This window comes from Drosophila mauritiana, chromosome 3R (assembly GCF_004382145.1).
Source record: "Drosophila mauritiana strain mau12 chromosome 3R, ASM438214v1, whole genome shotgun sequence".
NCBI classification, from domain to species: Eukaryota; Metazoa; Arthropoda; class Insecta; order Diptera; family Drosophilidae; genus Drosophila; species Drosophila mauritiana.
Genome location: NC_046670.1, coordinates 20023119 through 20047599, shown reverse-complemented (window position 1 = coordinate 20047599; position 24481 = coordinate 20023119). Strand labels below are relative to the sequence as shown.

General features: G+C 45.1%; 3 protein-coding genes across 4 annotated transcripts in view; 1 reads left to right on the top strand and 2 right to left on the bottom strand.

Moving 5' to 3' along the window:
* Nucleotides 1-23082, top strand: part of LOC117145908 (proteoglycan Cow) — a 40537-nt gene extending 17455 nt beyond the window's left edge. Inside the window, exons 2-11 of one of the 2 annotated variants that reach the window (XM_033311763.1) lie at nucleotides 13264-13330; nucleotides 13495-13597; nucleotides 13700-14059; nucleotides 18367-18515; nucleotides 19138-19337; nucleotides 19408-19527; nucleotides 19594-19690; nucleotides 19901-20287; nucleotides 21303-21440; nucleotides 22576-23082. In XM_033311763.1, the coding sequence (XP_033167654.1) occupies nucleotides 13264-13330; nucleotides 13495-13597; nucleotides 13700-14059; nucleotides 18367-18515; nucleotides 19138-19337; nucleotides 19408-19527; nucleotides 19594-19690; nucleotides 19901-20287; nucleotides 21303-21440; nucleotides 22576-22682 (1728 nt within the window). In that variant the 3' untranslated portion in view covers nucleotides 22683-23082. Of the gene's footprint in view, nucleotides 1-13263; nucleotides 13331-13494; nucleotides 13598-13699; nucleotides 14060-18366; nucleotides 18516-19137; nucleotides 19338-19407; nucleotides 19528-19593; nucleotides 19691-19900; nucleotides 20297-21302; nucleotides 21441-22575 lie in introns of both variants that reach the window. The other variant, XM_033311762.1, reaches the window with a different exon arrangement.
* Nucleotides 135-1944, bottom strand: LOC117145909 (aminoacylase-1). The gene is made up of 4 exons (XM_033311764.1): nucleotides 1767-1944; nucleotides 1221-1712; nucleotides 748-1162; nucleotides 135-692 (listed from the first exon to the last, which is right to left on the bottom strand). Exons 1-4 carry the CDS (start codon nucleotides 1861-1863, stop codon nucleotides 488-490), a joined length of 1209 nt encoding a protein of 402 aa, XP_033167655.1. The 5' UTR covers nucleotides 1864-1944; the 3' UTR covers nucleotides 135-487.
* LOC117145913 (aminoacylase-1) lies at nucleotides 2131-3796 on the bottom strand. The gene is made up of 5 exons (XM_033311767.1): nucleotides 3778-3796; nucleotides 3573-3671; nucleotides 2989-3480; nucleotides 2519-2936; nucleotides 2131-2455 (listed from the first exon to the last, which is right to left on the bottom strand). Exons 2-5 carry the CDS (start codon nucleotides 3661-3663, stop codon nucleotides 2251-2253), a joined length of 1206 nt encoding a protein of 401 aa, XP_033167658.1. The 5' UTR covers nucleotides 3664-3671; nucleotides 3778-3796; the 3' UTR covers nucleotides 2131-2250.
* Nucleotides 23083-24481: the final 1399 nt, after the last annotated feature.

The following is a 24481-nucleotide window of genomic DNA, read 5'->3' as shown; positions in this document are numbered from 1 at the left end:
CGCATATTCTTGTACAAAACTCTACCAAAATAAATGTCTGATAGCAAACGGTAGCCCAATTTGATAAAGTTCACATAATACCAATAAAACTCAACCATCGTCGATTATGGTCTGTGAAAAAATAGGTTATTATAATTTGTATTTGGTTAGATAGGATAATAGAGTACATATTAGTGTAATTATTTCTAATTATGATGTATATATAAAATACAACCCCTTTACGTGAATGTTGGTTTTTGAGAACGATATCAATAGTTGTGACGATTTGTTGGATATTACATGAGGGCAAAGTCCATGACAACAAATTCTCGTCTGAAATTCCTGTTATCAGTGTGTGAAGTAGATATGATTTGAAGTAGTCACACCATTTAAACATTTAATTTTGGTCCTACACTCATCGAGCCAAAAACATTACTCATAAGCGATAAGACCATTTGTAGCATATTGATTTCCATTTATGGTATGAGTGGAACTACGCTTGAACATTTTATGAATCAGCAATCGAGGGGATGAGCTTCCTGTACACCTGAATTCCGTGCAGATAGGTGTCGGCGCCCAAATATTCATCATGATTGTGCAGCAGCACCGGGGTGTTGTTGATGGGTGAAAATCCCAGAGCGGGAATCCCCACCTGCCGGACGTAGAAGCTATCGGTGGCGCCGGGGAAAACTCTTGTATGGGTGCGCAAACCTCTGCCAAATTTCAACAAGTTATGAAGTGAAAACTACACAATCTCTGTTTACCTACAGTTCATCCAGTCCCTTTTTGAAGCCCAGCCAGTAGGGATTGGAGTCGTCTAACTTGGTCACCACCGAGGGGCACTTCAGCGTGAAATCCAGTTCCACTCCACCGCCGACTTCGTTGCACCACTCACGAATCTGGTGCTCCATTGCATCGGCATTCTGGTTGATGGCTATGCGAATATCGAAAGTGCCTTCCAGTACGGGGGGAACCACATTGCTTTGGACGCCACCGTTGAGTTGGGTCAGGTTCAAAGTGGTTACATCACCGGACTGCAAAGTGGAGTCCTCGGCCAGTAGCTTGACCTGGGTTTCTCGGAACTTCATCAGCTTATCCATCACATGGTGAAACTTTTCGCCAGCCGTGCTCTTGTGCAGCAGCGATCCATGGCCTGAAGTGCCACTGAATTTAAATCGAAGTTCTGCAGGGGTATACAATGAATCAGAATATATTGCTCCTCATGCAAATGGAAGACTTACGCCACAATGTACGCTCGGCGTAAAATACAGGATAAGTGTCATCTTCACTGGCGATGCCCTCGTCCAGGCTAAAGCCCACATTCATGGCTTTGAAGTAATCACCTTTCACGAATTCAGCCATGCCCATGTGTCCGCCAGTTTCCTCGTCGGGCACAAAAGTCAAATATACGGTCCTTTTTGGCTGATAGCCACTGGCTTTGAGTGCGCGGACTGCAGCCATGTACTGACATCCCACAGACTTCATGTCCTGGGCACCGCGTGCATAAATCCGGCCTTGGGCGTCTATGTGGGCACCAAACGGCTCATGGGTCCACTTTTCGGGAAACACGGGCACCACGTCCATGTGCGAGTTCAATATAATGGATTTCAGCTCGGGATGCTTGCCCAGCCACTTCATAATCACCACCGGTTTCGAAGGCACAACCGGATACACCACGTCCACGGGAAGATTAAGGTTGCTAGCCTGGCGTTTTAGGAACTCCACGCACGCAGCTGCAGGGGAAATAGGGATAACAAAATCCAAGGAGCGAAAAAACAAATCCTTACTGTAGTCCACATCTGGATGCACCGAGGGAATGCGCAAATACTCCTGGAAAATGATTATTTCCTCGTCGTTCTTCCATTGTTCCGGGCAAGTGCACATTTTGAGTTGAATGCTCCGCGGTTCTAAAGGTACTGACTTGTAATCCACCGTATTGTTTGGTTTGAAGTCTGAGTGTGGATTGACTTAATGGCATTATCAGTTGTTGACTTTAAGCTACTTGATTAGAAGAGCCCGCAATTTGCGGGTTTTCATCTTTGCGCTAAGAGCTTAATGTTATCTAGCAAAGCCATGAAGTAAACCGTAAACTTATTCATTTAAATTTAAATTTCCTCTTTTTTGCTCACCACTAATGGAACACGGACTGGCTTATTTATTCATACATTGTTTATTTAAGTGGGTTTTTATAAGCCTGCTTGTGTAAAGTTATTACAATAAACATCGACAAGGAAGCATTAAATGCATTATATCATAATTGAATTGAGTTCGCTAAGCATCAGCAACGGCGGGAATGAGCTTCTTGTACACCTCAATGCCGTGCAAATAGGTATCGGCTTTCAGGAATTCATCGTGGTCGTGCAGCAGGATGGGCGTGTTGTTAATGGGCGAGAATCCTAGAGCTGGAATGCCTGCGTACCGAATATAACGACTGTCCGTGGCGCCGGGGAAAACTCGAACCCGTGTCTTGAGGCCACTGAAAGAAACAACGAGAAAGGATATCAGAGCCATGCCTTTTGTCAGAGCTTCTCATCCTTACAGGTCATCGAGAGTCTTCTTAAAGGCCAGCCAGTAGGCATTCGACGAGTCAATCTTTGTTGGCTCCACAAAGGGGTTTTTCATCTCGAACTCCAGCTCGATGCCGCCGCCAGCCTCCTCGCACCAGTCGCGAATCTGCTTCTCAAAGGCAGGGATGTCCACGGTGACGGCAATGCGGATATCAAACACAGCTTCCAGCAGTGGGGGAACCACATTGCTCTGGACGCCGCCCCTCAGTTGGGTGAGATTCACAGTGGTCACATCGCCAATTTCGAGGGATGAGTCGTCAGCCAGTTTTTGCACTTGCGATTTGCGGAACTCCATCATTTTGCCTACCACATAGTTCAGCTTCTCGCCAGCAGTATTCGGAAGTAACAGCGATCCGTGACCAGCAGTTCCACTGAATTTGAATCGAAGATCTGCAGGAAAACATGACTAGCTTAAATTGTTTGTATGCGGGAGCCTACTCACGCCAAAGAGTCCGTTCAGCGTAGTACAGAGCGTAGGTTTCATCCGCACTGGAGATACCCTCGTCGAAACTGAATCCCACATTTAGCTTCTTAAAGTAGTCGCTCTTCACCAGCTCCCGCATGCCCAGGTGGCCACCAACCTCCTCGTCTGGGACATAAGTCAGATAGATGGTCCTCTTGGGTTGATAGCCACTGGCCTTAAGGGCTCGCACTGCTCCCAGATATTGGGTGCCCACGCACTTCATGTCCTGCGATCCGCGGGCGAAGATGCGACCCTCTGCATCCAGATCCGCGCTGAAGGGACCGTGTGTCCACTTCTCCTCAAAGACGGGCACCACATCCGTGTGCGAATTGAGGATGATGGAGGGCAGTTCCGGCTGGGAACCCTGCCATTTCAGCACCACCACGGGATTCTGCTCGTTCGCCGGATAGATAACCTCCACGGGCAGGTCCAAGCTGGCAGCCTGGCGTTTCAAGAATTCCGTGCAGGCGGCTATAAATAGCAGACACATTTTATAGCAAGGTCATAAAGATCAGGGTACTCTTATCGTAGCCTCATAAAGATATACGCCCATTGGAACTCACTGTAATCCACATTTGGATGCACCGTTGGTATGCGAAGGTATTCGCGAAAGATCTTAATCTCCTCGTTGTTCTCCCACTTGGCGGTACTCATTTTGCACTCTATAAAATGTAAATAATTAGCCGGCTGATAACAAATCAATTAAATTGTTTGCTGCAATCAGCTGATCGGTAGTTCACCACTGCGGAGAGCAGACGCACAACACACCTTTCGCAACACTGGCTCCTCGTCGACTGTGCGATCGTGGTGAGAAGCGCGCGTTTAAATATCAGCGATAAGCGAGCGAAAGAGAGGGCATGATAATAAATCCGAGCAGGAATTAAACCTAATTTCTTATCATGCGGTTTTGCCTATAAACTGTTTTATCAGAAGCATTTGTTTACTTTTAAGGTGGCTTATCTACATTTCAGTACATATGACTTGCAGTTTACAATTGCTTCCGCCAATAATAATATTCATGTCTCCACATTTCTATAAGAGAAACAAATTTGATGAATTTAATAAATTTAATAATCATAAGAGACATCCCTTAATAGTAAATTCTATCTTGCACTGCATTATTTATAAATTAAACTGAATTTTGCAGCTCATAGCACAATGAGTGGAAATCTATTTCTGTGCCATCCAAATTGGTAGGGATTCCACTCCATGCACTGGTGAACAATCTACCATCACTTTCCAGTACATGTGAACCCACTTTAAGGCTCATTTACTTGGGATTCCCCCTGGCTGATGGATTTATTTGCCTTAAATGGAGGCGAAAGTGCTTCGCATTGCTTTGGGGGCAACAGGACTGCAGGATTGCTGGATGGCTGGATTGATGGTGGCCCCATTTGGCCCGCAGCCAAGATTTCCGATTACTGATGAATCGCATGCAATCGCATTCCAATTCCAGTTGATTTGTTAATCAAGATGCACTGCACACGTTGGCACCCACACGCCCAGTGGGCTTCCGGGTAAACAAGTTGCACCTCCTCGGGCCTTTCAGCCACTCGAATCCAATTCAAATTTCGCATATTAATAGTGTTCCTGCTGCACTGCGTCTGTTGTCCCAGTAGTGTGTCAAAAGTTTGTTTCGCATTTAGATTTCACGCTTGTTTCCATACAGAAAAAAAGGGAGTTGGGGAGAAAAAATACACAAAACCAAAGCCCTCTGATTTGTGTCGCATACACGCCCTGCTAGGCCAAAGTTGATATTGTTTTAGTGTGTGTACTCACAAAAAGTCATTAAAAGTTCATTAACAATGTTGCTGGGATTTTAATGGCGCACCAGCAGCAATAGCAGCAACTACAGGCTACACATGTCTGCATTTTAAATAACATCCAAGTCCCACAGTCGTACAAACTCGTGCTCCCCCCATTTACAGCGTCACATAAGTCAAATAAATACACAAGTTTCCTGCGCACAAACACTCGTTCAGCTGCACAATGGGCCAAAAATGGCAAGTTTTCGGCATAATTCGAAAGTAATGTCACTTGAATAGAGTCTATGGGTCTGTACAGAGGCTAAAGTAGATCATTCTTAGTCGAGTAAAACACGAATCTACTTATCTGATGCCAAATTATTCACTTTTCGCCCATGGTGACTTGGGGGCGCGCCTGTTTGTTGTTTGCCGATGTTGCTGCTGAGCTGACATGTTGTCGCTGGGCAAATAAACTAAATGAAAATTTTGTATATTGTAACAATTATCCGGGCAACGCCGGAAACTGTTTGCGTTGAGCAGCCAAAACCTGCAGAACTGCAGAAATGGAAGCCCGAGGATATCTCCTAATCCGTTATGGGCGCATTACCTGAACAAAAAAAAAGCGAGAGAACTGATATAATCCTCCTCTGCCATTTACCATTTACCATATCCCTCGGCCCAGAGCGAACATTTTCTTTTGTTCGAGCTTTTTTCAGAGCCCATGGCAAAGTTTCGGTAGTATGGAAATATGGAATGGGAATTGGGTTGCTGGCGGACTGACAGCTCAAGGACAATCCGGAGGGCATGCGTTTGCATCGCCTGGAGAGGTTCAATTTGTGTGTGTGTGTGTGCGCCAGGCATTAGGTGGAACGAAAAAAGGAGCTCAGCTCTTGGCAAGCACTTTAGCAAACTGCACTCACAGTCGACATCGATATACAAAAAGTGCTGGCCAACAGTGCGTATGCGTGCTGCTTACTGCCTGCACAAGGCGAAAGCACTCGAAACGGTTTTTATTCACAACTTGTGCGAATGTCATCAAAATTGTGGACCACTCGGCCTGCAAATTGGATGCACAACCATAAAGCTGCTGCAATGCAAGTGCGTCGGTAAAAATTGTATGCTTACTTAATTAGCAGTCATAATTTAATTGATCGACATTTATCGCTTCGTTAAGGATAATTATTACACGTACTCGCATTAAAAATCCCCCGGCTTTAATTTTGATTGTTAAGCCTAGCATTCCCATAATTCGATGGCCTCGAATGCTGTTTGCTTTGCCAATTAATCGCATTCGTCGTTCAATTATGCAGCTACCAATAGCCAGATGCAATAAAGCAAATCAAATATTTATTTAGCTGTTCGTTTGTGGGTGTATATATTACAATTTTGTTCGCATGCATTTTGGACCGGTGCAAATAATCGGCTTTGCTGCTGCATAAATTACATTACATTCAAAATTGGTACTGAACTGCACAGCATGGAAAGTGTGGCCCAGTTGGAGATTACAAGCAAATTCAGTATGCTGAGAAACTACTCGATTGAATATTTAATTTATTTCGATTCAGGAGCAGTAAACTATTACGCTTACTTAAAAGTAATGGTTAAATAATAGAAGCATGCAAATAATAAATGATTATAACTTCCTATAACTTCTGTTTTATGCATTTTGTGCGAATAAATAGATGTATAATCTAAAGGGCACAATAAGTCATAATAAGTCAAGTGGCAAGTAACTCAGTCATATGACTGCTGCCATTAAAGTCTAAGAGGCTTAGATTAAGCATTATTTATGGTCCAAAGTAGTGTTATGTTCCTTGTTGAAAGTGCAGTCTAACTAGTGGAAAGGAAAACAGACGAGCCAGAAATCATTGCATACTTACGAGCGCTGAAGCCGCCGGGAAGTGCTGAATCTCTATGAATACGAAGAGCTAAGCGTGGTAAGACTGATAAGGAGGCAACAGGCAGAGCGCACTGGGCAATTACAGGGAACAGAGATTACAAAACCCAACGACACGAACAACAACACAAACAGCAACAATAACCGCGGGCCAAAGCAGCGCCATCAAAGCAAGGAACACACAAAAGTTATGATAAATGCAGATGGAGCACGGCTAACGGCGTTATTGCCTGTCATTTCTCATCAGCGCAGTTCGACAGGATAAGAAAGTGGGCAAGGGAGTGCGAGCGAGAGTCACACACAGCGGATAGACAGAGAGGGCAGGAGCAACAGCCGACTTCCGGGTGCCGCCGCCATTTTGCTGGGCTGTAATGGCTGCCAGGAAAATCCAGGGTGCGCCGTCTGAATGGCTTGTAATGAAAATGGGAAAGGGAATGGCAGTGGGAATGGGAATGTCGGGCGCGTGGAGAGCGGGTAAAGCGGAAAATAAAACATGATTTTTGCCTTGCTTTTATTTTCTATTAAGAGCGCGGCACAGCGAACAGCACCACCACCACCAGTTTAGCCCCTTTTGCGTGAGCGATGAATTGCAATTTGCTAAGTTTTTGTTTGCTCTGTCTGGGAGTTGCTGATGTAACTCGGAAAAACTTCATTTTCCGCTACTTCATTCGGGGTCTCTGTGTGCTAGCTGCTCCTGCTGCTGCTGGCTGTGGGGGGCAGTGGGTTGGGTTGGATGGGTTGACAATTTCTTGTCTGCCACTCCCGCTTTTGCACTTTCTCCTCGAAAGGCGGACAGCTGGTCGTGATGTGTGGCAATGAATTGCAGTGCCAGTTTGCCAGCTTTTCCCTGCCAAAGCTAAAGGATTTTTAATTGTAACTGCACAGCGAAAAAAAAACAGCACGCTTAAATCAACAAAAGTTGCAATATGTAGCAAAGCTGAAATTAATTTTAAATTCTTTAAGTACCGTGGCTAAAATGTGGTATTCATGAAAGAATTAAACTATTTTAGAGAGAAGGAAACTAAGCAAATTGCAGAATATCTAGCTTAGTGACTTTATTTTATCATTATATAAAATCAGATATATAAAATTTCCATGGTATTTATTTAAATGAAAAGGATTTCCTAATGTCTTGACCATTGAACTCTCCCCATCTCCCCACAAACCACGTGAGTCAGACCGTCGGATTCGGAGTTGGCCAGTGTCATTTCCAGCTATCTGGTTTCCTGGCCAGCTTGAATAGCTGCAAACTGGCCAACTGGTAAGCTGGCAAACTGGCAGCTGGCAAACTCGGCTCCTTCCTGGCAATCACATCACACCCACATTCATATCCGGAATGGGGATCCGCAGAAGGACTCTGGACTCGCCCTGCTAATGACCGCTGCTAAGTGCCTCGATTTGTGCAGTGCACTCCGGTCGAGCAGAACTGCAATTAACTAATTGATTGAACTATTCAATCGGTGAAAATGCACGCCACTTTGGGGGCGGGAGCGTGTGACTGGGCGTGGCCGGCTTATTAAAGGATTGGCGTTTACGAAGCGAGCATTTAACGCTCATCGTCGACTGCATTCAGTGCCATATCTGTGGCCTTTGTGGCGTGGCCGGAGCACATTGCTCACTGGGAGTTGAAAGCTTTTAACTGCCCCCATTAGGTCAGGGCAAGGGATGGGGAGGCGAGAGGAGGGGCGTGGCTCTGCCCGCATAACACAGTGAGTCCGGTTCAGTTGAGTTCCTATTTCTGGCCAAGTAATGCCTGACTGACTGATTAATGGCCACAGAAGAGGAGCAGAATGCAGAAGCAGTTGCAGCTGCCGAATGGCACATAATCGATTTTCCGTAATGCATTTAGACCCGTTGGCTTCCTTCATATCCGGAATCCCTTCAGCATCCCGGGCATAACTTTCCACCTTTATCGGGCACCAGGATCTCTCACTCACCTTGGGCCGTGTTTATGTGCCGGGATTTGTAATAAACTTGTTCCAATCTCTGAGCCACAACCACAGATGCACGTTTCCGGTTACCAAATGCAGGACATAAAAAATGCCAGCAATCAGATGGTTACCACTCCGCCACCAAACAATCCTCCAGAGTGTGGCTTTTCTTTTTTTGTTTAAGAGTGCTCGACTTGGTCTGCCCTTTGTTTATAAATAGGAATTGCAACCATGTAACCGAGTGTATCTCTTCCACATAGGTAAGCACATTTTAGTGGCCTTTGTTGGCCAGGATGGCGCCGTAGTCCTTGCACTAGTTCCAATTTGTTGCAGCCTCGCTGCTGCTGCTGCTGTTGCAAATGTATTATGACTGCACTGCGGTTGGCTGCCAGCTGCAAAATGCATTTATGATGCATAAACATAACGGGCAGGCTAGGCCTTTCCGGGGATCACGTTCCATTCCAGGTGGCCCCGGGTTTATTGTCCTGCCGCCATGAAACATGAAAAGAGAAACCAGAAACCTGAAGCCTGATGCTCCGTGCAAAATGCTGCTTGCCATGGTTTATTTAATGCACGAATCGCATAATTCTTTTTATTGCTGTTGCAATTTTCCAATTTTCCTCCCAGAAATCGGTGCGACATCAGTTTTGACAGCTGACCGTTATGGTAATTTAATTAACCATTAAAATGAGATTATGGTGTAATTTATGCATGTGACAGCGGCAGTGACAGCGCTTTTAATGACTCGCCCATAACTAATAAGTCCATTTCATTGGAGCAGAATGGGACATATGAGCAATTAACTTGCCCATTCCCAGTACCCAAATCACAATGCTGATTGCAAAGCCAGGCGGATTTTTTCCTGACTCCTGGTGACACTTTTCGCCCAGCCAAAGAATGCAATTTCCGTGCGCAAAGTCCGCTCCATCTGCACTTGGCTTAGGCCACTTCAAAAGTTTTGGCCACAGCTATATATTGATGGATTCGGCCCGCTGCCTGCCAGGGAACAGCCGGATCCGGCTACGGAAATGTGCCAGCCCAAAGTCCGGACAGGCGGCTTATAGCCATCCGCTGGGCTGTAATAGTAATAGGAATTGATTTACCATTTTGTGTGCACGAAAATGTGCAATTTATGTGCTCAGTCCCCCATCTGACTCAGCATAGATAATAGCTCGGCCGGATTGGGGACACACAAGCCACGTACCCCACTGTATACATACATGTACATATATACACCCGTATCCAGGCGGACACATAAATCCGGGCAACCGGGCGACTGGGTGAACGGGCTAATGCATTTTTCAAGTGAAGTGCATAATTTAGGAGCGAAGTCAGTCAGTCAGTCAGTCAGTTGGTAATTTTTCGGTGGCCTGCATTTAGCATATCAATGGATACAGTGGCTCGTTCAACCCTGATCTCTTGCACACAACATAATTGCCGCAGATTCCCGCAGTCCCGACCACGTTCATATTTTATTGATTGAGCAGGGAGATGGCTGATCGGAGGAGATGGAACTGGAGGAGGTTGAGCATCACCGCATCATTGCCAGTCATTCGATGTCCGCTGAATAATTTACAACAATTTTGGTACGAGCAACGCCCAGTTGCAATCCCAATTCCAATTCCAATTCAGATTCGGCTGCAAAAAGGCGAAATTTGCGTTTTAATGCGAATTCTTGCTCCTTTTGGGCCGCGCTGATTGCCGAATGCCGCAATGAGTTATGTGCCAGGGGATAGAAAATATATGGCCATCGATCGATTCGGGCTGGAATCGGTTTGAATTAATGCATGAGTGCAAGTTAAATGGAGCACAAAGGATTTGGGTCCGGGCTTAAGCCGTCAAACGGAGATGTACATACATACGTACGGTGGAAAGGATATCGATTTCGGGGGCACACCCAACTTAAAAATTACATTTACATAATGCAACCGAAATCCCGCGCAGCTGGAAAAGCAGCAAGCCCAAGCAACCACTAAAATGTTTGTTATTCTTCCCTTAGCAAATAATAAAAAATAGGAGAAAAAAACAATAAAGAAATCGCTAGAAATTGCAGAGGCAGCGGCTACAAGAAAACAAAAGAAGATGAAATAAGCCCGCAACGAAAACAAAGTCGTAAATTCAATTTAAAGCTTGACAGATTGCCACAATGCGGCGAAAAGGGGGGCGACCACCAGGGTCTAAAGGGGCGTGGCAGCTGGTCGGAACAATGCAGCTGGCTGCAGTGGTGGCAACAACACAAAAATGGCGTCAGTAACAATGCCGCCTTTATCTTTCTCCCAGCAAGCCGCGCAAAATGTTTCCCTCAGTGCAAAAAGGGAGTGCTCCACTCGCAGGACTCCCACTCAAGTCCTAGTTCTCCCATTTCTCCGGGGGAACTGCCACCCAAATTAGGGTCAAGTTTTCGCTGGAAGGCGCCGCTGGAGAGCACCACCAATTAAATGGGCTTTAATAAGCTCAGCCACTTAAACAGCCAGAAATCTGGCAAAGAGGTTAAACGGCTGGCAAACTTTGTGGGTGGTGCTGGTTGCTTGCCCCGTGGGTGGTGCATCTGTGGCTGGTGCTTGACTTATCCGCCCGGCTGGCTGTGTTGCATTATGTTTCACTTGCAGCTGGTGCTTTGACCCAGTTCAGTGGGGCATTTTTAAAATGCCATGCTGGTGGCTCCTGTCACCGTGCTGCCTTTTGCACAACGCAGCTGTGTGTGCAAGTTTATCACGCGACCCCGTAGAAAAGCCACAATAAGGTCAATCGCATGGTCAACGAGAGGGGATAGCGGCACCACCCGGCATACGAAACCACCGATTTCAGCACCACCAGCTCCTACAGCACCACTAGCACCACCAGAACCACCAGCACCACCGCAGCAAACACAGCGCAATTAAAGCCAACAAACAGAGCGACACAGAAGCTGGCCGCACAGATTGCCGGCCAGGCCAATCAGCGGAACCAGCCGCAGATCCACATGTCCATACAGACAGAAAAATCGTAGATAGTTACTTAAGTAAATATGAATTAGTACACGGAAGCTTTCCTTCTCACAATCAAATGCAAATAAAGTTAAAGGCAACCAATACAGGTACTATTGAATTTGATTAAACACTGCTTAGTTCTTGCGGCAGCATTTACCTGATTTTTCTCAGTGCATTTAGGCCGTGCAATCAAGGGCGGGCGTATTAAAGCTGCAGGAGATCCCGTTGCGTTGAAGAGACCCAGCGGAACGTGCCGGAGGACGTGTGGGCAAGGGCTGTGGACCAGAGTGGCTGGGAAGAGGCATCTCGGCCAGCAGAATGGAATGGGTGATGAGGCAGGTTGGTGTAACCGGGGCAGAGTAACGTTGCGGCCGCGGCCAGGAAACGCGCACAAATTGCGTTTTAACGCATGCAAATTGCCTGCGTCCACGTCCTGGACGAGTTTATTGCATTACAGTTGGGCGAAGGGCGCTGGGCTGGCTGGGCGGAGTTTGGGGCGTGGTCTTTGGAGGGCGGAGCTGGGCGTTTTGTTGGCAGTAGATGTGTGTCCCGCAATTGCCACTTCGCACTTGAGCGATTTCGCGCTCGAATCGGTGGCTAGTGTGTGTGTATTTGTGTGTGTTTGGGTGCATCTGGGCAGAATGTGTGTGCCAGCCGGACATGTTGGAAGCTTTCAGCTGTTTCAGTTCAGTTTCTGCCGCTCCTGTCGCTTTCATTAAGCCAACTGACAGCGGCGATTGCAGTTTCCGCCGCTACAGTGAAGCCCAAATAAAACGGCCAGTGGCAAACGCCAGGGCTAAACTGTCAAGTGCGCGTTGTGTTTTTTTCCACTTATTTTTGCCATTTTTCACTGCCTATTTTGCAGCTGTAGCCGCTGTTGTTGTTCTTGTCGCAGCTGCTGTTAGTGGAATATAAATTTTATAGACAAGTTAAATATTATGCATACGCACCATTGCACTTAATAACATTTCGGTTCGCCTCACAAGGTCCAGTGTAATGGTGTGTGTGCTTTGACATACACCCACACGTGCACACACACACTGCTTAAGCTGCGTGCTGAATTGAATTAAATTAAAATAAATCTGCAAAGTGTCGCATAACTAAGCAAGTCAAGAATATGCCATTTTTTTTAGCTTGCAATCCGATTTGCATATGTTCATTTGGACATGAATTTCTATGGCAGGCAGAGAGGCCTCTTCGTATTATACAACGCAATTTATGTTTTATTCGAGATGGATTTGAATTTTTTGCATGCTTTAATCTGTGAATCCCATGCCAGTCGGCTCCATTTGTTGTCATAACAGATGAACTATTGATCATCATTAGAAAGGCACACACACATGTGAAACCCTCCCATCACGTAACTATTTTTCTCCTATGACTCGATACTGTTTGCTTTGCAACTTTCCCCCTGCAGTGCTGTAAGCAATAGCATTGTGTCCTAAAAGTCCATTTGAACTGCCATTACGCATACGCCCCGTGTGCTTGCTGTGTGTGTGTGTGTGTGTGCGAGTGAGTGTGTGGATGGCTCAGTGAGTCTGAATGGTTTGCGTTTGTGTGCATGTGTGCATTTTGACAGACGTCAGTTCAGTTCAGTTCCGTTTGGCTTGTGTGCGCTTTGCATTTTTTATGCATTTAAATAACAAAATTAAACTAGCAAATGTTTCGCATACAATTTATTGTTCCTTCTTTCCTCTCTCTCGCTCTTCCAGATAAACAAAAACACGCAGAGCAACAAGAATCTGGGCGAGCACAAGCGCTGGATACACGATCCCTCGAGTGAGTAGAGCAAAGCAAAGCCAAGCCAAGCCAAGCAAAGGATTTGCGCACCATTTGGCCCCTGGCTTCGGTCAATTAAGTTGTCACATGAGAACTATATATACATACGTGTATATGCACAATATGGTATGACCTATTAATAAATTATGTTCGCACGCCTGCAGGTGACCTTTGCCGACCGCTGAACTGCAAGAAGCGTGAAATCTGCCTGCTGGAGGACGAGTTCAGTGCCGTTTGCGTGTCGAAGAAGGAGCTCCACAAGAATCGGTAAGTGAGATGGGGTCGCTTTCATTTTTCGTCCCGATGAGCCAATTAAATTGCGCGTTCCGAGCCGAAGGCCATCTAAACTTAAACCATTACACATTCCAGTGATGAGATAATCACCAAGGCCAAGTATTTGGAGGAGGAGGCCAAGCGGCGTGTCAACCAGCAGGACAACCAGGACAGCCAGGACGCGGAGGACATCAACAATGACGACGAGGATAACAGCAGCGATGGCGGCAGCAGCAACTCCAGTCCCACAGGCACCAACAATGTCCAGGCCAGTGTCCAGGGAAATGAGGAGACCGACGACGAAGATAAGAGCCTGAGTCTGGGCGACGACGACGAGTCCAAGGAGGATGATGTCTTCTACGAGAACAGTATCGCCGCTGGCGATAAGCAGCAGCAGCAATCCCAGCCTGCTGCAGGACCTTCCGTTATTCAGCAGGACGACGACGAGGAATTGGAGTGAGTACACTTGGAAATATAATATAATACTGTTTATTGTGACCCCAGTTCATTTCCCTATCTCAGTTCATGACTTAACATTTAAGATATGTTCCAAACAATTTATTTCTCGCTCTGCACATTCGAGTGTTTAACTTTTGTGTCGATCTTTTTGTGCCTGCCTTTGAGTGGGATTTTACATTTCATTAGGCAAATTCGCGTCCACAAAAAGGGTTGATGTGATGGCGACGCGGGGCAGAGGGTCACCTTTGGCATCCGGGCCACCCGTGCTCCGAAATCCGCCTGATTTCCACGGTCGCCATGCTAATAACAAATTGTTTTATCGTGTATAAAAATTCCGCAATAAATTCACAGTGCTACAATTTTTAGCACGCAGCCTTTGGCCTGTTTTTGCGTTGTTATCGTCGTTGGCTTTTTTGGTGTTTGGCTGTTTGGTTGTTTGGATGTTTGGATGTAGCTGGTGGCACACTTCTGGCTGAATGGTTCAATGGGCCGCAACGACAGCTTTACGGCCTTTACCCTTTGACGCGTGCCGTCGTCGGATCCCTTGACTTGTTCCGTGTTATCGCTTTGACCCTAACCCAAATTGTGGACTGGCACGCGAGCAGTGCCTCCAAGAATGGGCCCCAAAAGGGGCAGTGCCTTGGGCGACGGAGTGGGAGCAGAAGCCGGAGCTGGATCAGGTGTGCCAGCGGCAGAGTCCGGAAAATGAAGTCAAAGTCGAGTCGGTGTCAAGGCTTGATTGGCCTGGGTTTTCACGGGAAAAGGGTTGTGAGCGGAAGTTGTTGGCAACAAACAGTCGATTTCCTTTTGAAAAATATTGGGTAATATTTCATAATATTTCTCGCACATTTGCAAGGCTTTTATTGCTAATATTTCCATGAACTTCAGGTGAAAAAATAAATACGTATAAATGTTTTAATAAAAAAAACTAAATTACCTTTTTTTTACGCATTTAATGATATTTCATTTTGTAATTATCTTCTTCCTATTAAATTAGTAAATGTGTACGTTTTAAGGCTATAATGAAAATGTTTTTTTGTGAGTACCATTTAAAACTGCAAAGTTCCTCCAATTTTGTTTACCCCAAAAGTGCAACCACTAGCCAACTTCTTGGACTTTTGGGCCACATCGAAATCCTTTGAAATGCATCCTTCATCCGAGTGTTATAAAAATGTTTTCGCTTCTTGTTTATGTTCGTCCAGTTTATCGGTTGTGTTTTTGTTTGCAAAAAGTTCAATTTTATGCCCGACATTTTCAGAAAATGTATGTATATATTGGAATGACGCAAAGTTTTCATTTGGAACCTTTGACATCTGAAATGAAAACTGAATTATCGGGAAAATTTCGAAAAAATTGTACTAGTAAGGCGTTGGATTTCATGCTTTCATGCTGGTTTTTTGTGTGTTTCCCCAGGCGCCTGTAATTGAATTAAAATCCACTTGGCAAACAACTGCGAGTGGTGGGTGTTTGAGTGTAAAAATCAATCTATAGGCAAATCACGCGCCCGACCACATTCTCCATTTGGCACCCCAGCTCCCAGCGATGACATTAACAATGGCTTTTGACATATTTTCCCTCTACTTTTATGTTTACGAATTTTCCTTTTCAAATTTGCTTTCACGAATATGTATATGTATATTCGACGCTTTGCATACCCACATGTGTATCTATGTCAATGGCATGAAATATGAATGTGTCACGAAGCCGTTGGCAAAATCAATAGTTTGAGCCATAGCCATATACCCATATAGCCACAGCCAGAGCACTTGCCACTCATCGTGGCAGCAGGAGCTGTTCCAGTTCTCGTCTTTCCCATTCAGGCGCAACTCAAACAAAAGACCTGCCCCAGTAAAAGGGTCGTCATCGTCATAGGGGGGGCACTTCTAATAGACCAAAATGCGAGGCAACCTCCACAATACCCAATGTCCCCCGAAAAACCCACCCACCCAGCTGGCTGGAGATGGAGACCGAGTTCGGGCCATAACTCATGTGTGAGACGCTCATTGTTTGTTGCAACAATATGCCATCGCACAGTGGCTAAAATGTGAGAATAAAGGGGGCATCTGCCTTGAAATATATTACTATTACTATTACTATTTATAAAAATAGTTATGTATTGTAATGACTCGTTGAAGAATATTATCTGAAGTATTTACACTCCCTTGGTTTTTTTTCCTTAGTTAGGAGATGAGTTAGAACTACTAAAGATAAAGTACTAATCCATAATCATAATATATTTTTAATGTACTATCTTTAAAAATACGACGATGCTTAATTGGCTTTAGCTGCCTTCTGTATGAAACTCCCTACAAAAGGATTCAAAGATTCCGCTCGGATGGGGCACATACCATGGTTCAGATCGCACCTGAAGCTGCCACAACTCAGCTATGTGTGTGTTAGTGTGGGGGTGTGTATGGGTGCGGATGTGATGGCCTGTTCCTGTCAGTTATTCGAAACCACTGAGCTGTTTTGTGGTCTGTGCTCATGAAGCTGTCGGCTCCAGCCATTTTAGCAGGTGGAGCAACCGCTCAAAGGAAGACCAACAGGACGCCGAAAATTCGGTTGCAAAATTGAAAGCAAATATTTGAGTAAAAATTTACACATTTTTCACAGAGACACGGAGGCGGCATTTGATGGGCAATTTGGTCAAAGCAACCGCAGATGCTGGGCAAGATGCCATCGCCATCGGCATAGTCATCGTCATCGGGACAACGACGTTGGCGTTGTCATTGGCCAAGGATCGCATTATCAAATTTATTCGGCTCACTATTTACTGTTGGTCCTAAGAATTTTCATTAAATTTGTATAAACAATCCGGCGAAGAAGGGCAAACAAAAGCGAACCGGAAGCGTGCAAGAGAACATGCGAGAGAATTTTTAATTAAAAGCAGTGAAAACACACACACAAACACACACTTACTTGCACACACAACGGGAAGTAAAGGATATGCATATCCGAGAATATATTTACTTTGGTTTTGGCCATTGGTTCGTTTACATTGGCTCTGCAATGGAATTGGCCAACTTAAGAGGCACATATGCAGATGCATGTGAAGCTTTATATGCTTATATTTTATTGAATTCTAAATTATTTTTCTACTAAACAATTTTTTAGTCAAGTCTTGATGAAATTTATTTAGCAAATGCACACAAGTGGCAGGCTCAAAGGAAAAGTGTCGAGCCAAAAGTGTTGCAAAGCCGAGCTTGACCCGAATAATTGGCCAATTTTCAATTAATATTTCCTTAAATTATAAAACTGAAAACCCGACGAAATCCACTAATTAAGAATGCCAAATTGGGGCAATTAGGCAAATTGCTTTCCATTCATCTGCAGTCGGCGTTGTACAACCAAAAATAAATGTGCAAATTTTATTTGAAGCCAAACAAAAAAGTTCAAACAACAGAGCCCAAACAAGGGAGAATACATATATATACCAATATATATGAATATATATATATATATATGAATAAAATTATGATATAGGGAAAGAGAGTGGCAGCGAACCCGTGGCAGGCCAATTAAAGTGACATCGAAAAGGATAAAAAATTCACGCGGAAGCCTTTTTTATTGAATGGATGGCTTCTGACAGTAGCAACCATTAATTGGAGTAATCGTTTTGTTGGTTTTATTTATTAAGTGGAAAAAGAAAGAATCGCTAAATTGAAGGAAGGGTTGAGCTGTTCTTTAGAGTTTAAGAGATGATTGATTGACACCAGATTAAGGGTCATGTCAATTAAAAGGGTATGAATTTCACGAATCACAGGGATAATGATAATATCCCCCTTCTAATGGGTCACGTACACATTCATTGCTGAAATGGAGTCATATATACGAAACGCTAAATTATATGCCTTGCCCAAGTCCTTTTCGTTTGAGTTCGCTGGCAGTTTAAATATTTGCTCAAATTATTAAATAAACTTTCGTCCTGCGCCTTTCGTCCTTGCCCCAATCCTCTGGCCAATCTCATGGCTCGACTGTTTGCCTGGGCGTGCGTGCAGCGCATTTTAAATAAATATTTAAATAAATGTATAAGCAAGCTCCTCCTTCCTCCGCTCACCTGACCAACAAGTTGTCCGCCGGAGTTTGCGGAGGGATGTGTGGACAAAGGCACTACAACAAAAAAAAAAATATAAAAAAAATGTAGAAAGAGGGGAAGAACACAGACTTCATTTGCATAAAAATTAATTTTGCATGTCATCTATTTGTTGTCGTTGCGCCCCTTGAGTTTTACTTTTCTGATTTCAGACGGCATTCTAACTGCGCTCCTGTTTCGTCTGATTTTTTTCCCTCATTCTTCCTTGTAGCAACTGCAAGCCGTGTCCTGTGGCCAAGCCGACGTTCCTGTGCGGAGCCGACAACAGGACCTACTCATCACTATGCAGATTGGATTATCACAATTGCATACATTCGACGTCCATACGGATCGCCTGCAAAGGATTCTGTCCCTGCAAGGGTGAGTCTATCCCATATCCTCCATTCCACGGCCATAACAAACGGACTAAGACAAATAGTACGGCCTTCCTGGGAGCAGAATCAAATGCTCCGCATAATGAGCTCCAGCCTGGCAGTCGGCCAGAGTCGCAGGACGACGAAAAACGAAGGACCTCCCACCACCCGTGACTACAAAATAAATTGCATGCATATTTTGTGACAGTCTTACTCGCCGCCAGTTGTTTGCCCATGAAAGTATGCTGCAAAAACTGAGCCAGCGGCTAAACGCGATTTGTTCGAGGGGATTTAGCATTCCTTCCTCCTCCTCCTCCTCCTGCTCATACTCTTGGCAATTAAAAATTCCAATTACCAAACAATGGCTTTTGGCTTTAAATATATTTCCGCCCCGGCACATCACTTGTTAAATATTTAATAGGCCGGCTAACAAGTAGCCGACGCCATTGTTCCACCGCCCATTGCACAAAAGGGGGCCCGAAAAACCACTCAGTCAGTCAACCAGCCACGTTAATTTTCAATTTTGTGTTGGCCGGAAAATAAAGCAAAAATATGCCTTGTTTGGTGCTGCAAAAAGTTGGTCTGCTCCAGCGATTTTCTGACCGCCATTTTGCCCACGCTTTTCGCAGAGATTGTCGACGGAAAGCGGCTGCAGCGCATCTCGGGCTACAACAACAAGTACAACAAGAAGATCAGCCTGGACCAGCAGCAGCAGCAGCAACAACAGCAGCAGCAGCAGGCCTACAAGGACAGCAACAACAACAACATCATGATGAACAGCGGCAACATAATGGGCGGCAACAACAACGACTTCAACACGATCATGAATGTAAGTTAATGGCAAACATACACATACTATAGACATGCAACATAGCTTCATTTTGGTATTGGTATTGCAGGACAAAGAGGACAATAACCGGCACAACAACCACATCAATGCCCAGTACACTTTCACGCCCGAGGAGATCAAATATGACAACAAGCACTACAAGTACCTCAAGTACACGGCCTACAAGAAGGTGAGTGGGTTAGCCGGAATATCCAGTGGCATCAGCTCACATATCGAATTATTTGGCAATTGGCAGGACTCCAAGTACCAGGAGGACAAGCACAAGATGCGCAACTACAACGAGGTGGTCGAGAAGCAGCAGCAGAAGTTCAATAAGAACAGCAACTTGAATGGTGAGACATTGCCAATTAACACAGAGTGTATCTATGTAGAGCACATTTTGGCTGGCACTTGCAGTTTGGCTTTGATTTGTGGTATTATCAAATATTTAAGCTATTCCAAGTTGGCAGACTTGAGCGGGTCTGAAGTGAATAGCTAACTCTAATTTCATAAATACATTTATAATATTCATGATACATGGATGCATCCTTTTGTTGCCACAGCCTATCCCTCGAAATCGGCGGAGTGCAAGCCGCAGCAACTGACGGCGATTGGCAACCGGCTGCTGGACTGGTTCTCGGTGATCATGGCGGACAGCAAGAAGCGGCGCCAGCACAGCCAAAAGTCGAAGGCCCACTTCCCGCCCGCCTGCAAGACGGAGGCCAAGTGGATGTTCGGCCACCTGGATTTGAACAACGACGGACAGCTGTCGCTGCAGGAGATGTACGACCTGGAGCACGACCAGAACGAGCGCTGCATCAAGCCGTTCATCGACACCTGCGACTTGGACACGGATAGCTCGATCAACACACGGGAATGGTGCCGGTGCTTCGAGAAGACGGATCGCCCATGTGCCGCTGTGCGCCGGAGAATCGCCGGCGACTTTGCAGGTGAGATAGGTACAGGTGGACATTTCTCTGGCTACATAACACTAATACTTCTATGTTCTCTCTATATTCGTATGAGTTGTGCTGGGGTCCTGGGCCTTATTTATGTATATCCCCTCTACCCCCGAACAAACATCAACCTATAGTAAACAAACAAAAAAAGAAAAAAAAATTACATTGAAATCAAATTGAAAGAAACCCAAAGACCGAAAACGAGAAACCAAACGTAAAGCGATAGTAATCGCGCGAAGAGTAATTTGGTTTCATTGGGTTTTCGTTACTTTCACTTTCACTCAGCCGCCTCTATTGCCATCTCTATCGCTGCCTCTGTTTCCGTCTCTTTCTGTCGTGCTATCTGCCATCTCTTTCGGACGGCGCTTTGTTGCCCGCTTAGTGTTTGTTTGTCTGACACTCTTTGCTCCTATTTTACACGCGTTGGAAACCTTTTTCAAACTATAATTAAGCGCCTGACAGCTAAATAGAAACCCTGACACACTTACACTTATACACTTTTGTGAACAAACACCCTAACACACACACACACACTGACACACAGCAGTTAACAGAAGTAACCTTTTTTTTTCGCGCCGCTTTCGTTGCCAACTTTCGTTTTGTGCTCGCTACCCCGTTTTTTCTATATCTTCAACTTTTAAGCCAGCAAATTTAACACTTTTAACAGCCACACAGAACTTTTCCGTAACCTCTGAACCCCCTTTTCTTGCTCCCCGCTGTAGAAACCGCCACTGTCCAATGCTTTCTGTGTTTGCCTTTTTGGAAGACCCCCTCTATACAGTACTATATATATATACCAACTATATAATTTCTTACTTTGTTCGCCCGCCACACGACCCGAAACCCCAAAAAACCCGAAACCCGAAACAAAATAGATCCAGCAACAACTTGCTTGTGCCGCTTCTCACCAAATCTAAAAACTAACCCACCCATTTGTGCCCCATCAAGTTGCCCCACTAAAACGTTGCGCTTTTCTCTTTCTCTCCGGCGTTTGTTAACTAATTAGGAGCCTACGCACCGGACTGCGACATCCAGGGATTCTACAAGCCCACCCAGTGCCACAATTCCGTGGGAGTTTGCTGGTGCGTGGACAAGCACGGAGTGGAGTTCGCCAACACACGCACACGCGGCAAACCCAATTGCGGTGAGTACCTGGCGAGATGGGATTTCGGATTCGCTTGCGATGAGGGGCAGGATACGGGAGCAGGATGCAAACACTTAACCCAACCATTTGGCGGGGGTCATAACAAAGGGCCCGCAAACTTTCAAAAGGCCATAATCAGCGGGGGAGAAACAGTGGAAATGGGTTAAGCTGGTCAGTTGCCGCACTTGGACCTCTGTTTGCACACAACTGATGTTTCTGGAGAGAAACACAGTTCACACACAGTTCTCTAGCAATCCGACCAAACCATTTAGCAAAAGACTCACAACAAAAGGCTATTTAAAGCAGAAGGCTTAAAGTTGAGGTCCAAAATAAAAGAAAACATCAAATTTAATCAAAAGAACCACATTCATATATTTAAATATTACTTTCAAACCGATACACCCTAATGCAGAGCACTAAGACCACCGATTATGCGGAATAAATGCTCAGTGGTTTTGCATTCACTGCAATTGGTAGCCGCTGCCAATTAATGCGGAATCCCCTTGGATGAAATAGTCCAGCTGGATACTCTTGCTTCCTTAACCGATTTTCGTGGCAATCGAACTGTGTCGGGCCCACCCACGGTTAGCCCACCTGAGTCCTGGCCCATCCAACCGGATTGAAATATCAGCCTTTAAGCCAGCTTTTATGGCCCAGTGCTGAGTTATGCGTTGCCGCCTAACGGCATCGAGAACACCTCGCACTCCGGTGCGTATACGTAATCTGCTTATCTCTGCCGTCCCGTTTACTTGGCCTATACTGCCTGTATAACCGGTATTCCGGTTTTCCGGCCGAGCTGATTTAACCGAGCACTTAAGGTTGTTAAAGTTGTCAGGAGCACACGGACAAGTTGTGCTGACCAACAGCGCGGACATTTGCCAGGGGATCGGTAATTGAGTTTTCCTATTAATATCGCACATACGCCATGCATAACACATGAAATGGCTGCAAAGGGGTTTCCGTTCTTCCTGCACAAAAATAACGAAGAAGGACGCTCTGCGGCTCACCGCCATTAGACATGCATGGCAATGGCGATGGCGATGGGTTAGATTAGTGGCGGGGAAATGGCGGAATCGGGGGAAAGTGGCCACATAAATCCGAGCACACATTCTAATTTCATGTTCAATCCAAACAGAGTCCGTGGTTAATAACGCCGCATCGCTCACATCCGACGACGAGGACGAGGGCGCCGATGACGAGGACAGCGCGGAGGGCAGTGCCGATCAGATGCTGGTCTTCTAAGCGAACCCACAGCTCCTCCAGCAGCTGGGGCAACCGATGGCGATAGCCCTGGGCCCTGGCGCATCATCCAATCAGCGAGCTAGCGTTATAACAGAAAATTAATATTATTATTATTATTATGATTGCAAACAAACCCGAGAAAAGTGGAAGTAAAAGCGAACGCAGCAGCGAAAAACCCCAAAAACAGAAACATAAATGTGCAGTAGCCAAGTAAGCGTTTTTGAATAGAACTACGAATAGCAAACAGCAGAAGCAGCAAAACTCACTCACACTCTCACACATCACGCCATCAAGGATAACTAAAAGGAGCCAGGACGAGAGAGCAGGACGAAACTGTAGCATAGTTGAAGGCGCATCGCACGCAAATTGGCAAACCGCTGATGCCAGCAGTAGAAAAAAAATCAAAAAAAAAAAGAAAAACAGAGAACATACTCACCCATCGCAGGCTCATGTTATTTTTCCCCCTTTTTTCGGTCAATCAGCACAGCCCAGCCAGCCACGATTTCGCCTTTGTTATCACTGTCGTTTGCACGGATGGGTGACCTCAGTTATAGCCAGTAATCCGTCTATTTTGGCCTTTCGCAGCAGAACTAGATCCACTCATACACATGTCCTTCTCTGCTTTCGCGACACACAACACACGCTAAGAATTCCGCCCAAACAAAAAATATATTAAAATTTATGTGATAAGTTTTTGAAATGAATGAGAGTACGAACGAGGAAGGCAACTGTCCATCTGCTAGCTGCGAGTCCAGGGCCCTCAGGATCAAAGGATGGCAGGATCGAAGGATACAGGATCGCTGGATCTTAAGGTCTTAGGATGTGGGGATCTCAGGATCGTAGGAAATTAGGATCTTGGGATCTTAGGAGCCTAGGATCCAAGCGACATGGAATCTTTGAATCGTAGGATCTCAGGATCTGTGGATCTTATTCTCTTGGCATCGTAGGATCTTAGGGTCGTAGGAGTTCATAGCCGTTGGATGGATTCGGTGGAGACACAGGAACGTGTGGCCAAAACGCAAGTAATCGGAGTGGGAAATTTTGGTGGAAATGTGGCAGACTCATAGTTGCATATGTACGAAACATAACCGCGTTCATTTAGTGTTACTTACCAGATAAATAGTGAGAGATCCGGCGCTTGCAAGGCTTTGTCAACGTCGGCTAAACGTCGTTTGTATCAGCACCTGCCAGGGCAAGAAAGAAACTCAGCACCTGCTTTTACGTAAACACACCCACTCTCCATTGAGCACTCCATGATCTTGGAGCTAAGATTAAAGTTTCCACACACTCGTAGGACATACGATATTAACGTAAGGAAAGGACTCGGCAAGAGATTCGATAAATGGCAATTCGCTTATACATGCATATATGAATAAATATATAATATGTTTACCGTGTAAGTATATAAGAAGCATAATTAAGTGGCAGCAAATAGCAGATCGTCGAACCGTAGCTCATCCCTGTTTTTTTTTGTTTTTTAATTCCGCTCTTTTGATATTTCCGGATGTGAAATTTGGAGTTTTAAACACACATTTTTGAGCGTGGAGTAAACAAAAAAAAAGAACATTGAATGCTTGCAAAATGACGAAATTATATAGCCAATTGTAGTAAACAAAACCAATGCATATAAACAAACCTTTTAATTATAGCAAAAATTTATAACCAACAATGAACATTAATAACAATCATTTGCGATCGAGCGAAGAGTGGAGAAAAGTATCTGTTTTCGGCTGCATTTAAAGCGAAGAGCAAGAATAATAAAAATATAACTGACTATGTACTACGATTACGATTGTATT